Raw genomic sequence first — 17,478 nt, forward strand, 5'->3', positions numbered from 1 at the left:
TTCCTACCACCTCAGCTCCCATGAATGATGAATATCCCAGCTGGCCCTCCCCACTTCCAACTTCTCCTCTTCCTACTATGCGTTTAGGGCTCATTATTCAGGATGGCAGCACTATTTGGACCCTTTTGATGAGGTAATGATTAGTAACACAATAACTCGTGTTCTTGCTAGAGCTCATGCGGAATGGGACAACAGATAGTATCACTCACAAAAGCATTCATTGCAACTTCTCCCACTGTATATTTATAGCAATGTTCCTGGCCTGAATATGTTTATAGTAAACATATTCCTACCTGACATTTTTAATATTATTTCCATTATTTACAGTTCCCTAACTTTTTTTTTTTTTTTTTTTCTTTAAGTGCAAAGCCATCCCTGCCCTGGTCAAGCAGATATGGGCAGTGATGGCAATTTAACCACCTCAAGTCTGGACACTTCGATCCCCTTTCAGGCCAATTTTGAATAACAATTACTCAGTCATGCAACACTGTACCCAAATGAAATTGTTGTTTTTTGAGACAGATAAAGCTTTCTTTTCGTAGTAATTACTACTGGCTTTTTATTTTTTTGCTATTTAAATTACGCATCTAATAATGTTCAGGGACACTGTATCTGGTAACTGACGTGGTGGTGATCAGACACTAATGCCGTGTACACACAATCGGACTTTCCGGCAGACTAGGTCCGACGGTTTTCCTGACGGACTTTTCAGCAGAGTTCCAACTGACTTTCCGAACTAACGGACTTGGCCACACACTTTTACACCAAAGTCTGACGGATTCAAACGTGATGACGTACGTCCAGACTAGAATAAGGAAGTTCATAGCTAGTAGCCAATAGCTGCCCTAGCATTGGTTTTGGTCCGTCGGACTAGCATACAGACGAATGGATTTTTCCACCGGACTCGAGTCCATCGGAAAGATTTGAAACATGTTCTAAATCTAAAGTCCATCTGATTTTTTGACACCAAAGGTCCGATGAAGCCCACACGATCGAATTGTCCAGCGGATTCGTTCCGTCGGACCTTTGCTGTCGAAAAGTCCAGTCGTGTGTACATGGTATAACTGGTGTGGCAGTGATTAGGGGACAATATGACTGGTGTGGTGCTGATCAGGGACACCAACTAGTGTGGAAGTGATCAGTGACACTGTAACAGGTGTGGCGATAATTAGGGGACAATATAACTGGTGTGGCGGTGATCGGGGCAATGAGAATGGTGTGGCGATGATCGAGCCCACTGTAACTGGGGTGGTGGTGATTAGGGATAATTTATTTTTTCCCCTGTAACGCCATCCCTAACATGGACAAGCTGCCAGAGACAGCAAACCAATTTAAGTAAAATATTGGCAGCTGGGACCAATGCTACAAGTGGGACCCACTGGTGGGAGTCTCCATTTCCTCACCCTTCAGTCCTGCTTGGCTTTTTGCTGTAGGTCTTTCTCCAGTGTCATAAGGGAGAAGGTCAGGTAGCAACAAAATGATATATAAAATCTTACAGCCTTAGGATGCCTACCCTTCTCCAGGGTGAAGCCTTGATGCTCAAAGCAGCACTCGCCAACACTCCTCCATCTCTAGTAACAATCTTTCCCCAGTTGCTGGAGCAGAAAAATAAATGTCTATTTTAATTGAAATTTTTAGAAAGTTTATTCTTATTTTCACTTTAATTGTTACATTTAATTAAAATATATAAATCACTGTACATGCTCTCCAATGAAAACTATAGGCTGCTATTCCTATATAAAATGGCTAGGCCTCTGAAAAAAAAGCAATTGCAACCAGCAACAATTAAGAAATATATCATGTGAAAAAAAACATATGCAGCCTGTTATTACAGTAGTGCATGTGGTCAGGGACAGGCTGTAAAGAATCTGCAGGACATTAACAGCATTGAGGATTAAAGGATGACAAAAAAAAATTAATGAAAAAAGGAAAAACCCTCCCCTCTCCTCATTCCAAATTCTATAAGATATGCAGCATTTTGCTATCTACATGATATTCACTAAGGGATGACATTCAGTAATGGTGCGCATCTTCTTTAACAGACCTGCCCGTGCCTACAAGACTAATCTCTCTTGTAGTTTGTCTCCAGATCTCCCTATGATTTCTCTATCACAGGCAAAGTATATTGTCAGTATGGCCAGTCTGACCTTACACTTTTAGACCCCTTTCACACCGAGCTGCCTATGGTATCAGCGGTACAGCTGTGCTATTTTTAGCGTTGTTTTAGCAGTGCTATTCAACAGCTGGCAGGGGCGGTTTTAACCCCCCCCCCTGCTAGCAGCCAAAAAGGGGTTAAAGCCACCCGCAAAACACTGCCAGAGTGGCGTTTTGCCTGTGGTATTGCAGCACTGTCCCATTGATTTCAATGGGGAGAAGTGGTGGAGGAGCAATAAGTTCACCGCTCCAAAGAAGCTGCTGGCAGGACTTTTTGTGACCCCCTGCCATTGCACCGCTCCAGTGTGAAAGCCCTCTGGCTTTCACACTGGAGTGAATGGAGCCGCTTTTTTCAGGCACTATGCAGGCGCTATTTTTAGTGCTGTAGCGCCTGAAAAACACCCACAGTGTGAAAGGGGTCTTATAGTAATGGGTTGGCTTATCCAAAAGTTCCCTTAGTGGCCCTTCTAACCTAGTTGACCCAAGTTTGAAGCTCAGGCAATGCATTATGGTTACAATTTTATCTGGCAAATTTCCACATTAATTTGCAAGGTTTGTGAATTTCGAAACTGCTGCAACCGCCACAAATCCATTGGTAGTGGCAAACATGGATCTAACTGCTATTAAAATAAAAAAATTCATACATATGTAGCGGCGGCTCCAGAAGAGCACGCACTATGTGGTTTTTCTAAAATTAGAGTTGCCTAAACTGCCGTTTGGTTTGGGTGTAATTATCTAAATTGGGCCTCAGCATCAGTCTGACTGGACTGTGAGAAGTGCAGCCTGGCCATAGGGGGCACTGTTTTTTCTGGCAGGCATGGAATGGTGGTCTGGTCAGGCGCTTAAGTTACTCTCTCTCTGAGCCAGTCCAGTGGGAGGAGCGCTTTCGCTGTGCTTCTGGGAGAGGGTACATAAGATGCGGATGTCACGTGGTTCAGAGGATGCTGGGACTGACGTCATAATGGGCGGGGACATCATCCGGCGATGTCCCTATATAAGTCGCCGTGTCCCTGCCATTGTGAGCGGAGGCAGCGATGAGGTAACATCTGAAGAGAAGAGAAGAACAGAAGAACAGAAGACGGCGACAGAAGACCGGGCCACCATTTGTAAAAGAGCTAGAAGAAGGCGCGGTGGCCCGGCAAGAAGAACCGAAGAGGGGGACAAGACCCCCGAAGTCGGAAGAAGAGGGCGGCGGCGAAGAAGAAAGCCGGCGAGAAGACCCCCGGAAGAGAGTCCGGCGAGAAGACCCCCGAAGACGGACAGAAGACCCCCCGGAGCTATGCAATAATCTATATTAACCCTTGTGTTTTTTTTTTACTTTTTTTTTTTTTTACAGGTACATTGTACCCCATACTCATTCACATAGGGTGGGGGGCCGGGATCTGGGGGCCCCCTTATTAAAGGGGGCTCTTGGATTCCGATAAGCCCCCCGCCCGCAGACCCCGACAACCAATGGCCAGGGTTATCGGGAAGAGGCCCTTGTCCTCATCAACATGGGGACAAGGTGCTTTGGGGTAGGGGGGCCGCGCGGCCCCCCTTCCCCAAGGCACCCCCCATGTTGAGGGCATGCGGCTTGGTACGGCTCAGGAGGGGGGGCTGCTCGCTCGCCCCACCCCCTTTCCTGGCCGGCCGGGTAGCGTGCTCGGATAAGGGTCTGATATGGACCTAGGGGGGACCCCCACGCTGATTTTTCAGCATAGGGGTTCCCCTTTAAGTCCATACCAAGTGACGGGGCCAGCGACACCTCCTTCGCTGGCCCCGGCTACCTGGAGACACACTCAAAACGAGCAGACTTTCCTCCACGTGTGTGGGCGAGTCCGTTCATTTCAAAAGTACGGCGGATAGTCCGGCGGACTTAGTACGCCGTATTAGTCTACTGAAAAATTGCCGTGTGTGGGCAAGTAGCTCGTTCGGAAAGTCCAGCGGAAAGTCCGCCAGACTAAGTCCGCCGGATAGTCTGCTACGTGTGTACGTGGCATAAGAGTACCTGAACTTCTTTTTCCAACCCTCTGATCCCAAGTTGAAAGACTGTTTAATTGTCGGAGTTTTGCAAATAAAATCCATTCAAGTGGATCTATTGTCAGTCTCAAGTTACTGGGCCATCTACCACGGGACATTTCCTAGAGGTGCAACATGGAGAACGGAGGGTAACAGTAATCCCAAAAATAACCAGCAGCTCCTTCGGGGGTTAGTGCTACACATCAGTATGTTATATTTCAGGGTTCCATTCACATGGGTGCACAGGCCTATACAGTATACCAGAGCTGTTTGTTTTATGTTTTTGGAGGAGCATGAATCTGCATGCGGGCAGCCTATGTTAGTTATTGAAGTAGCTACAGCTGTACACATGGGCGTCCGCAGGACTTTTTTCAGGGAGGGCCATCATTTTAGGGTCATCCATGCACTGCCGCTTTTTGACAATGTCATTATCACATTATCATGGTCAGAGACTGCAGACGTAGTACAGTCCCTAGGATGAGTAATGGATAATGGCCAACAGGCCCTCTTACCAGACCCAGAGAAACTACAGCAGTGATCCCTCCGGCTGGATGATTGCTCACTCTGGGTTCTCTGGAATCGACTCTGGTCAGTAGTATAGTATTTCTGTACCCTGGTAGTGGTTCAGTCTTTCTCTCTCTGGTGGCACTGGGCAGCATGGCTCTCTCTCTGGCTTCTGCCAGAGCACACTCCGCGTTCTTGCCCTGTAGAACTCTCTCCCTCAGCTTTTTTCCAGGCTGCAGTCTCTCAATCTCTCTCTTGATCAAGCTGTAGCCTCTTCCCTGTGGAAAATGGGGCCGCCAATCTTTGGGACTACATGTTCCATGATCCTATTCTCTCCTAGTATCCTTTGATCGACCCTCAGTTATGGCAAGGAATGAAGTGGGCAAGGAATGAAGTGGGCAGGAAGCTGGGCAGGGACCTGGTGAGAGCTGCTGTCTCTTCTCCCTGACAGGAGAAGGGGAGACGAGCAGGGGAAACCTCTGACAGCCCGCAGCTCGCTTTTCTCCTGTCCTAGCGCCGCTGAGTTCTCTGCTGGACTGAGCCAAAATCACACTGCGCTGATGGGTGGGGGGGGGGGGGGGGGGAGTTGACAGCAGCTTGATGGTGTCACCCCACTGGTGGTTGGTACCCGGTTGTGGGCTGCCTGCACCCGATAGCGACGCAACTGTGCTGAATTTGAGATCTGATCCATGATTCCAGGGGGGGGGCACTTGACCCCCCTTGCCCCTACCTGCGGACGCCCATGGCTGTACAGACACCCACGTTTAACAGGTATGCAGGGACCGGTGCAATGTAAGTTTAGGGGTGTTTGAATGAGCCTTTAAGCAGAACTAAAGTATCTTTTATTTTTTATTTTTTTAATGCAAAAACACTGAAGTGTTAACACACTGAAAAATAAAAATTGTGCCTGCGTGCCTACTTGCAAATTTGTGTTGCCTGTTGTACTATCGATATTTGTTATTATCTATTTGCAATCTTACCTGGTGTGTTCTTCAGCATTAGTAGGAAGTGATAAAGGGGTGCTACTACGTGAGGGAAATGAGTACCCATTCCCTCCAGGAATGGGTACTCATTTGCGATGCATAGTAGTCCATTATGCTTTGCCTTTGCAGGGAATGAAAGAGGAAGTAAACTCATCAGGGTTTACTTCCTCTTTAAGAAAGGAGCAAAGGTTTTATCTAGGTTAGCCCCAGGGTTAGTGTTTGGGTCAAAGTCAGGGTCCGTATTATTTTTGTTTTTGGACAGGATTTTTTAATTAGGATCAGTGTCAGGATAAAAAAAAAAAAGCAAAATGCATGCTATTGTTTCTGGGCTGTACTACAGGTACAAACAACAAGTAACATACACATATGTAGTATCGCTGCGAACGTCAGTTGCTGGAGCATTTATTTTGGGTTGTAGGTTATGGTAGTAGCAAGAAATATACAATTACATTTTATTTTTACTATTTTGGGCCAGTTTTGCCTTAGATAAAAAATAAATAAATAAATCAATCAATCAGGAGATATCCATTACCATTTACCACCAAATAAAAGCCCAAATTGTCCTTAAAGTGGAGTTGCCCCCCAAAAAATAAAACTACTTAAAAATCTTAAAAAAAAATCAAAAAAAAATAATTGGCAAAAAAATTTTTTACTCACCTCTAAATACCGGTTGCTAGGGGGTCCCTCGTAGTCTGCCTTCTTCATTGCCCGGGCTGGTGACATCACTTCCCCTCGCGCCGCACATTCACCTGGGACCTGTCACGTGTCCCAGGTGACTGTACGGCGTATCACGGCGCCCTGCGCCGCTCGCGCATGCGCAGTGGGTGCCCGGCTGTGAAGCCACAGCCGGGTGCCCACAGTATGCATGATGGCGCCGCGAGCGGAGCGGGGAGCGAGGGGGGGGCTTCGTTCACCCGCATCGCTGGAACCCGGGACAGGTAAGTGTCCGATTATTAAAAGCCAGCAGCTGCAGTATTTGTAGCTGCTGACTTTTAATTTTTTTTTTTTAGGGGGTACCCCACTTTAAAAAACAAGGTATAATCCACCTGGATGCACAAAGTAGTTGTGATGATATGTACAGGTTTACTAACACATGTCAAAGTTGCAAAATTGGGCTTAGGCATCAAGATTTGTTTTACCCTTTAGGTGCGAAGGGGTTAATGCCCAGTGACACATGGTATGGGAGGAGGTAGAGGAAACAAATAAGCTGCCTGCTACACAACATAAAAACAAAGAAAACAAATGGATTCCTCCATTCACACAAGGGAGGTGGATAAAGGAATCCTCCCAGCTGATACATTAGTTTGATTTACTAAAAAATGGAGAATGCTAAATCTGGTGCAGGCATGCATGGTAGCCAATAAGCTTCTAACTTCAGCTTGTTCAATTAAGCTTTGACCAAAAAAATCTGTTCAGTGTTTGCATTTAGAACAAAAAAAAGAAATAATAGTTCTGCTTTATTGATTTTTAATGAGCAGCATTATAATATAGCAACTTGCAAGTTCAGTGTTTGCATTTAGAAAAAAATAATAATAATAGTTCTGCTTTATTGATTTTTAATGAGCAACATTATTAATTATATATATATATATATATATATCACACACACACACACACACACACACACACACACACACACACACACGTGTCCAAAGTAAAGCTTTAAGTAATTGTTCTGGTTCGCATTGATTTTCCTTGTTTGTGCCAGGTAAGCTACACAGGAAATTTAATTCATTTGCTAATGAGCACTTGTCAGGGGTCACTTTATTTTTCAAAACACTACTTTCATTGTGCTCTAAATTACATGATTGCAGACAAGAGGTTAAATTACACTGTAGCAAGTAACTAAACTGTCTGGGTCGCTTGGCACTAAGGCTGGACTTACATGGGTGGCAAAGGAAAGTGCTTGGCAGACAGTTCTGAATCTTTTCACCTGAACAATGGGGCTGAAATGAATCACACTGCATAGTTCACACTTGCATTACTGGGAGCAGCACAATGTAGTCGCCCAACTAAATCATTTATATTTGATTACATTGCTCCCCGCATTGGTGCCCCCCACCAGTAGATGATTCAATGAATTACCATCATACACTTACACACCTACACATGCATACAGTTTAGTTGCACATACATACGTAAATACCTATTAAGCAGCACATATGCTTTCCCAAAATGCACAGGGTAGAAGAATAAAATTTAGGACCCTGCTTTGGACTTGATCTTAAATCCATGAGCTGTAAGGCCTGGTTCATATTTTTATATGTACTTTAAAATGCAAAAAAATTAAAAACATGTATAATAAAGCACAGGCGGTTGAACCCACCTAAACATATACATGCTGTGCGAGGCTGCAAAGAATATGTATGTGTGTATATATGTTTCTCTCATACAGCACCACTATCCCAACTAGCAAGCATAGCTTGCAAAAAAGTGTTGAATTGTAAGTCTTGTTAACTTGCTGCACAATTTCACTGGCAAGTTGTACACTTAAATCACAAGTTCTAGTTGACACTTCTCCAATTTGTAGCAAATTTGTGTGGCACGTCTCTAGCAAGAGCAAAGTTGCAGTTGTGAGTCCACAGCAAGAGCTTTGCAAGTCTATAGCATGAACATTCAGCTACAGTGACCCCTGTGGTGGGGTGACTATTGCACGACATAACTGAACCAGAAATTGCAGCAGACTTGCAAAATGTTTGCAAAGAAAGTTGATCTGGAGTCATGCAATGTGGACTTGCTGCAATTGTGTAACAAACTTGTGAAGCCTGGACAGTTAAAAAATAGCTTAGCAAGTAATTTTCAAACTTGCAGCTCAATTGCTTACTATCTGGGATACTGCCCCTTTCTTTAGCATCCCCCCTGTATTGCTCTTCTGATCTGTTTTCAGTGCCCCCACTGAATCTCTTCTCCCATCTGCCTCCAGCACCAACCATACTGTTCCTCGTGTCTCAGATACCCGCTCATCTATTACCTATTTCCTCCACCACAATACTGCTCTTCCTATCATGTATCTCCATTGTCCCCTATGTATTCTTGCCCCCTCTGATTCAAATACCCCCTCTGTGCTGCTTCTTTCTTCCATCTCCAGCACCCCCTCTTTACAGCTCCTGCTCCACCTCCAATGCCCAATGTCTTACTAGCAAGTAGGCAACATTTTAACCACAAGCCAGTATAATTGAGAGATTTGTTTAGTAGCTAGGGAACGTTTATGGAAAATATTTACATCACAAATCAATGTCAGAAAACAAAATGACATCATGGCCTTCAATTAAAATAAATGATACCTGGAGGCAAAAAAGAGGATCTTAGAAGACACAGTCAAGTGATCTTGCTGAATATATAAGCTGCTTGAGGAATGAACATAAATCTACATTTTCCATAAAGCCTTGAGGCTCCATCACCACATGATCTTGTAGTTCTGAGGCTGCTGCACAGACTAAAAACTTACATCACTGTGGAGATTTAGAACAGCTGCAAAAGTAACGTCACCGTTATACAAAAAGCTCAATCTCCCTCATTTACTGGCAGGATCAACTGATATGTTTAGCAGTAAAGCAATAAATAAAACAAAATGCAATATGCTAAAATGTTACTAAACCCAGGGCCCTGCAGTTACTATATCTGGCCTCCCACAGTAAAAAAAAAAAAAGAACACCGGACATGCTCAGTAAGGTTCCCGGCGTGAAGCCGTAAGGCTACACTGCCGGGTTCCCTTAGCCGCAATGGCGGCAGCAACACCCGACAGCTGATGGAAACATCAGCTGCGGTGCCGACATCGCTGGACTCCAGGACAGGTAACTGTCCTATTATTAAAAGCCAGCAGCTGCAGTATGTGTAGCTGCTGGCTTTTATTTTATTTATTTTTTTGGGTGGAGCTCCGCTTTAATCTATACTCTGTACCCCATTTAGACAAAGTGAAAACAGAGTTTTAGAAATGTCTACATTTTTTTTTTTTTTACTAACTGACATATAAACATATCACACCAATTCCTCAAACTCAATCTTTCCAAAACTGAGCTCATAATTTTTCCTCCAGCCTGAGCCCCCTTGCCCTGACTTTTCCATCGAGATCAATAATACAACCATCAGTCCCTCCACTCATGCCAAGGTACTAGGTGTAATTCTACACTCTGACCTGTCCTTTCTGCCCCAAATCCGATCACTGTTCAAATTGTCCAGACTTCACCTCCAAAACATCTCCAAAATAAGTCCCTTTCTAACCGTTGAGACCACTCTCGCCTTGACTATTGCAACTCCCTCCTCATTGGCCTACCTCTCCACAAGCTAGCTATCCCCTCTTCAGTCTATCATGAATGCCACTGCCAGACTCATTCACCTTACCAACCTTTCAGGGTCCACCACTCCTCTCTGCCAATCCCTCCACTGGCTTACCATTGCCCAACGAATAAAATTCAAAACACTAACAATAACATACAAAGCTATTCACAATTCTGCCCCAAGCTACAGCATCAATCTTATCTCCTAATATCACCCAAACTGTCCCCTCCGCTCCTCCCAAGACCTTCTGCTCTCTAGCTCCCTTGTTTCCTCCTCCCATGCTCGTCTTCAGGACTTCTCCAGAGCCTCTCCCATCCTCATCAGTTCATCTCTCACAGTCCCTACCCTTTGTTTAGCCAGCCCCCTTTCTCTTGATTGTTGCTGAGATGTTTCTATACCTTGACCGGAGTCCATCTGTGGTAAATTTAATTGATTGGACATGATTTGGAAAGGCACATACTTCTCTATATAAGGCCTCAAGGCTGACAATGCATACTGTATCAGAGCAAAAGCCATGAGGTCAAAGGAACTGCCTGCAGAGCTCAGGGACATGATTATTGAAAGGCACAGACCTGGGGAAAGCTACAAAAAAACGTGTCTGCTACATTGAAGGCTCCCAAGAGTACAGCGACCACCATAACTCTCAATTGGAAGAAGTTTGACACAACCAGGACTCTTCCAGGAGCTGAGCTGAGCAATCAAGGGAGAAGTGCCTTAGTAAGAGAGGTGACCAAGAAACTGATGGTCACTTTAAACTCCAGAGATTCTGTATGGAGATGGGACAAAGTTCAAGAAGGACAACCTTTACTGCAGCCCTCCACCGATTTGGCTTTATGGCAGAGTGGCTAGACGCAAGCCTCTCCTCAGTGCAAAACACATGAAAAATTCTGTTGGAGTTTGCAAAAGCTCCAATCAAGGTGTAGAAACATCTCAGTATCGATCAAGAGAAATAGAAGGCACCTGTGCTAAATTTCAAGTGTTGTTGTAAAGGGTCTGAATACTTATCCCAATGTGATATTAATTTTTTTTATTTTTAATAAATTCACCGACATTTCTAAAATTCTTCTTTTGCTTTGTCATTATAGGGTACTGGTTGTAGATTAGTAATACAAAAAAAATGTAAGCAACTGAAACATAACTAAATTGAAAAAAGTGAAAGGGGTCCGAGTACTTTATGAAAGAACTGTATACAGTAAGGTAAGCAATAGTAACACAGTGCAACCCCCTTATGTCATATTCCCACCAAAACCACCACGAGAGCAGACATACAGCCCCACTGGCTGACAAATAATATCCACATGATGGTTGCACCCGATTAGATGCAAGCGATGTTAGGCTGACAATCTTCCGTGCGCCTCTTTTGATATTTTAGTGGAGGGATGCTGTGTGGGAGGCTGCGGCACCTGACAGGGCCACCAAATGTTTTCATCAGGAATCAACTGATATTTGAACAGTTTATGGCCAACACTGACCCTCTAGGAGTAGAAGGTTAGAATCTGGCAATATTACCAGGTACAGTGAAAATTGAAGACCAGAAGGAGAAGAACGAAGTGGGAGAAAGCTATTACTATACAATTTTTTATGTTTAACTTTAGTAGCAGTCTTATCCATCTTAGGGTCCTTTCACAGGGGCTTGTCCACTTGGCAGACTCCGCTTGCTCAGTGGGGGAATTGCTCACTGTGCAGAAACAGACCTGTCAGAGCCCTGCTCTCCTTTATGGGGAGATCGGATTTAAACAGACCGCCTGTCCCTTTTCATCTGATCCGCTAGACTAAAGGAAAATAGGGTCACCATTCGTCTGCATTTCACAGACAGGACAGGATCGGATCGGATAGCAGCGGGTGTCAGCGGACATGTCACCGCTGACATCCTCCGCTTCATAGGAGTGAATGGAGCGTCTGATCAGGTCCATCTGAAATACTGACAGGCGGAACTGCTTGGAATGCCCGTGTAAAAGTGGCCTAAGGCCTCTTTCACGAGGCCGATCCGTTTAGGTCCGCCTGTCAGTTTTTCAGGCAGACTTGAACGGATGCTCCATAGAGGTCTATGGAGCGTCGGCTGTCAGCGGTGACATGTCAGCTGACATCCGACCCGCTCCGATCTGAAAAAGTGGAAGAAAAAACTACTTTTCCATCCATCTGCGGATCGGATCAGGTGACGACGGACTGTGCGGTCCGCCGTCGCCCGATCTCCCATAAGGAAGAGCGGCACTCTGACAGGTCCGTCCCTGCACAGAGTGCAGAGACAGACCTGTCATCTTCCTGCTGAGCAAGCGGATATCCACGGGGCGGATCATTACTGATCTGCCCCGTGTGAAAGGACCCCAAGTGAGCCGAGGTTATAAAGTTATTTAGGCTTCATTTATACTGCCACTGCTATACATACCTTATAGGACATTTCTCAATGAAAATTATTGCATATAATGATTTTAAATGCTACAGTTTACACCGTACATTTAACATTAGGTACGTTCAGTTCAGCAGAAATAGAATTATGTGCGTCCAGGAGCAGATAAGATACTCTGATCTAAAATGTGTGTACACACATATAAAGGGCTCATGAACATGGGCGTATTGCACCATATAGTGTACTATAAATATATAGTGTAAATAAAATATTTCAGTTCGCGTAAATATGTGTACGGATGTATGCATGGCCCTGAACTGAGATTAAGGCTAGGTTTCCACTAGTGCGACTTTTCATGCGGTTTGGGACTGAAAAGTCGGATGACAAGTCATACCCCATGATTTACAATGAGTACCATTCATATATATGCGACTTCAAGACGCAGCGACTTCAAAGTAGTCCCTGCACTACTTTGGTCCCACTTTGATGCAACTCGAGGTCCATAGACCTCAAGAATACACAGGCATTGCTTCAAGTCACGGCAAAAAATCACGGTAAAATCGCAGCAAAAAAATTGCAGCAAAATTGCACAATGGGGACGCAATAGTGGAAACATAGCCTTAAAGCCAAGAGGCTTATGCAAATACAGGTGTGTGCCTGCATACAGCTGTATACTGTAATATTGTACACTATATGGCCCAATACACCCGTGTGCATGAGCTCTTAGACACAGGAAAACTTGATCTGGAAAGTATAATGTGTGTTTATTCTTCTCAGATATTTCTCCTGCATTTAAATAAACTAAACACAGGAGGAGGCTAATGTTGTTGCTGGAACAAGTGGCAGGTAAGCTACTATTTTAGCAGTTTTTATTTTTACATTTAGTAACAATTTAATGACTTTTCCATCCTAGTGAGTTGAGCCTATAATGGTATTTAGGGCTCATGTCAGTGGGAGTTGTTGCATGTGATTGAAATGCACGTCAAACGCAGATCAGCATTTTGCCATTGACTTTAGTGGAGAGTACATGTGACGATATAGAGCAGGGATATGAAATTAGCGGACCTCCAGCTGTTGCAGAACTACAATTCCCATGAGACATAGCAAAACTCTGACAGCCACACGCATGACAACCAGAGGCAGAGGCATGATGGGACTACAATTCCCATGAGGCATAGCAAGACTGACAGCCACAAGCATGACAACCAGAGACAGAGGCATGATGGGACTTGTAGTTTTGCAACAGCTGGAGATCAGCTAATTGCATATCCCTGATATAGAGGTTCTGCTTTATCTGCTTTGCCTTACACTGTGTTTTTTTGGGCCTATTAAAGCAAAACTATATACATTTTTTTATTTTATTTTTAAACTGTGAGCGGTGGATCTATATGCTATGTCTTTTCAGCAATAAGACACGCTGCCTCCTGCTCAGTCTTCTATTGTATTACACCAAGCTGCGTATGGGCACTCTAAAGGCCAGAAGGCATTAAACATGGGTGACTGAGCCGCGGTTTTACTTTACCCTAAATTAAACATTGAAATGCAGCTGCTAAGATCTGTATGACAGCAAAAATTTAACAGCATATCACATTTGGCGGGTACTGCGACCCATGCTGTGGCACAACTACCCCTTAACTATGCTTGATTGCGGTGCAGTAGTGTGACATTTACAGGGTTAAATCAGGCGGTGAGGAGGAGACATAACCTCCTCCCCGCCTTTCAAATGCCCTTTGAAGAGCAATCCAAATACAGATCACTCTTTAGAGCAGGGGTGTCCAAACTACGGCCCTCCAGCTGTTACAGAACTACACATCCCATGAGGCATTGTAAAACTCTGACATTCAAAGACATGACTAGGCATGATGGGGATTGTAGTTCCTGAACAACTGGAGGGCCGTAGTTTGGACACCCCTGCTTTAGAGGGAACTGCCCGTGTGAATGAGCCCTAACTGTGGCAGAATAACAGACTCCTGTGCACATGCACAAACATCATCCTCTACAGCCAATCAAGATACTGGAAACTCAGTATCAGTATCTGGCAGTAGCCCAAGGGGAAGATAACCATCTCATCGCTGTTCATTCAACTTTAAGGCACATTTCAATTGCAGGCAAAGCAAGTAAAAGGTGGCATTTTCTGGTCAAGCACTACATTTTCCATTGTGCGCGTGCAGCTTAGGGTTGCCATCTCAGGGCCATGTAAACCCAAATACATATGAAATACATAGGTTCTGAGGCTAATTTATTGTGAGAAGTGGGCATCTATTAATGCCCATAGCATGGGATTGCGGCGGTCAAAAAAAAGGCGGGAACAATGCGACTAAAGGCGGGAAAAACACGTGTTTTTTTGAAAATTACACGTGAGGGAGGGCTATATAAGACCCCCGCATCTAGATTCCTGTCAGTTTAACCCAGAGTGATTTGTCAAGCTCCCCTTCCCTCGTCGCAGCACCTGTTATCCTGTTATGTGGTTTGTCACCCTTGGATCAAGGGGGGGCTTTTGCTGAATGTTTTTTATTTATGGCACTCGCTCGAGTTCTATGACTGAGCGAGATACTGATTGATATATTTAAGTTTTAATGTTTCTATTTAACGATGAATTTTATGTTTATATACCAATAAAGGTGCCACGGCCATTTGTATCACCAAATAAAAAAAATATCTATCTATCTATCTATCTATCTATCTATCTATCTATCTATATATATATATATATATATATATATATATATAAAATAAAAATTATTATTATTATTATTATTATTATTAATAAAAAAATTATAATTACATGAATGAATTTTGTGTGTTTTATATTATTTCTTTATATATTAATTTATAGTTAATTTTTGTACAGCCTATATTCCCATGCAAATAAGGCACCAAGCGAGTGTAATTATTATCTTAATCAGCCACAGAACCTGTGTAATTAAGGCTGCTTTCACATTGAGGCGCTATAGCAATACAAATAGCGCCTATAGAGAGCCTCTCATCTCACTCCAGTGTGAAAGCCCGAGTGCTTTCACATTGGACCGGTGCGCTTGCAGGACGGTAAAAAAAAAAAAAAAAAAAAGTCCTGCAAGCAGCATCTTTTCAGCGCTGTAGGAGTGGTGTATACACTGCTCCTAAAAGCACACCTGCCCATTGAAATCTATGGGCAGCGGCGCAGTTTTAACCCCTTTTTGACCGCTAGCAGGGGTTAAATGCCCCCCCGCTAGTGGCTGAATGGCGCCACTAAAAATAGTGCCGCTTTACCGCCGACGCCATCAATGCCTCAGCATGAAAGCACTCATAGAAGTTCAGTTTTAAAAAGGGATGAAGTGCCAACCCTACCCTAGTGCTTTTAAAAACAAACAGCTGCGTATGACCAGAACGCGCATGGACACAAGCCCTTTGATATGAGATCACTATTATCCCTGTCACACTTAGCCGCGTTAGCTGTAAAGCGCCGCTAGTTTTAGCAAACCTTTACGGTCGTTTTAGTGCTACTTTTTGGGTGCTAGCAGGATGCTTTTAACCCCTGCTAGCGACGAAATAAAGGGTTTCGGCAGCGCTGCCCATTCGTTTCAATAGGCAGGATGTTTTGGGAGCGGCGTATACAGCATTCCCAGACCGCCCCAAAGTTTCTGCTTGCAGGGCTTTTTCTAACATCCTGCAAGCACAATGCCATGGCATGGCATAGGAGGCGTTTTTCAGGTGCTTTACAGACACTGTTTTTAGCGCTAAAATGCCTTCAGTGTGAAAGGGGTCTATAGGTCAAGCAGAAAGCGAACAATAAAGCGGTCAGCAACTAATAAAAGGAAGATGGCCTTACCTTGAGCAGCCTCGGAGTCAGTGAGGACTGCATTGTAATGTGAAGGTTTCTTGACAGAAGTGCAAAATCTGAGTATAAATCAGCAACTCTTCCCTATGCAATGTCCCATCACACGTCTAGATTTATTATTATTTTTTACTGCGCGTCTAAGTAGACAGCCTGTGCTAGATACAAGCCTGAGCTGACTGAATGACTTCCAAAGCGTCAGTCTAAACTTTGGTAACTAAGTAACGTGCTATGGGACGTACAGACCACAAGGTGTGTTTGTGTATCACTCCCTGCCCTGCAATTAACTCTGTCAATCTCTGTGCTATTCCCCTGACAGACAAAAAGAAATGGACTCTTTACATACCTGGCAATAGAAATGACTGAGCCCGCTGTGAGTTATGGGGATTATATAAAGACCCCTCTAGCTCCGCTTAGTCACAACTCCCATAGGAATTTCACTAGGAAACTGAAACATGCTGTGCAGGCATGGTAACCATAGCAACAGACTGCTTACAACTTCCCCTGACCAACTGATACATCTATTCCATGTGAATAGGAAGCTGCTCGGCCTGCTTGGTGGCCTGCTTGCTGGGAGGAGATAGCCCAAGTCTGTCTTTTGTAATGTTTTACACTAATTCCGGAGGTCAATTGTCAGTCACTCATACATTTAGTCCTCGTTCACACAGGGATATGCAATTAGCGGACCTCCAGCTGTTGCAGAACTACAAGTCCCATGAGGCATAGGAAGACTCTGACAACCACAAGCATGACACCCAGAGGCAGAGGCATGATGGGACTTGTAGTTTTGCAACAGCTGGAGGTCCGCTAATTGCATATCCCTTTGTAGCACATCGTACACCCGAGCGAGGGCCGTGTTTGCCCACGCAGGGGCTATGGTTGTTACCTCATCCCTTTTAAATCCGAGCACATATTAATTACACAGGTTCTGTGGCTGATTAAGGTGGTATCTAAACTCACTTTGTGTCTTATCTGCATTTAATTAGCCTCAGAACCTGTGTAATTCAAAGGTGTTCGGGTTTAAAGGGATGAGGTGGCAACTCTAGCGGGGGCGCACAGGTGGTCTGTGCACCCGTGTGCAGGCAGTTCCTGTAGAAGACACAGCTACTGCTCCCAATTTGACACCCGTGTGGGTTAGGGTTGTGTCATATGTGTTAAACCTGAACACATATGAATTACACAGGTTCTGAGGTGAATTTAATGCAGATAAGGCACCAAGTGAGTTTAATTACAACCTTAATCAGCCACAGAACCTGTGTAATTAATACGTGCTTGGGTTTAAGCCAACGCTCACATTTGGCCGATTTGGCATGTCAAATTGCATGCCAAATCTGAACCTATTTCTGGGAATGGCGCCGTCTGAATCAGTGCGACGCCGACTTTGCGGCACCACACCGATT

At 44.3% G+C, this 17,478-nt stretch overlaps 1 protein-coding gene across 1 annotated transcript in view; it reads right to left on the minus strand.

Annotated features, from left to right (window-relative positions):
• DNAH3 (dynein axonemal heavy chain 3) overlaps positions 1–16,416 on the minus strand; it is a 730,495-nt gene extending 714,079 nt beyond the window's left edge. The window contains exon 1 of the mRNA XM_077448990.1: positions 16,073–16,416. Coding sequence (XP_077305116.1) covers positions 16,073–16,105 — 33 coding nt within the window. The 5' untranslated portion in view covers positions 16,106–16,416. The remainder of the gene's footprint in view (positions 1–16,072) is intronic.
• Between the last annotated feature and the right edge of the window lie 1,062 nt (positions 16,417–17,478).

Source organism: Lithobates pipiens, unplaced genomic scaffold (genome assembly GCF_037356315.1).
Source record: "Lithobates pipiens isolate NorthernLeopardFrog02 unplaced genomic scaffold, aLitPip1_a1.2 Scaffold_22, whole genome shotgun sequence".
NCBI lineage: Eukaryota > Metazoa > Chordata > Amphibia > Anura > Ranidae > Lithobates > Lithobates pipiens.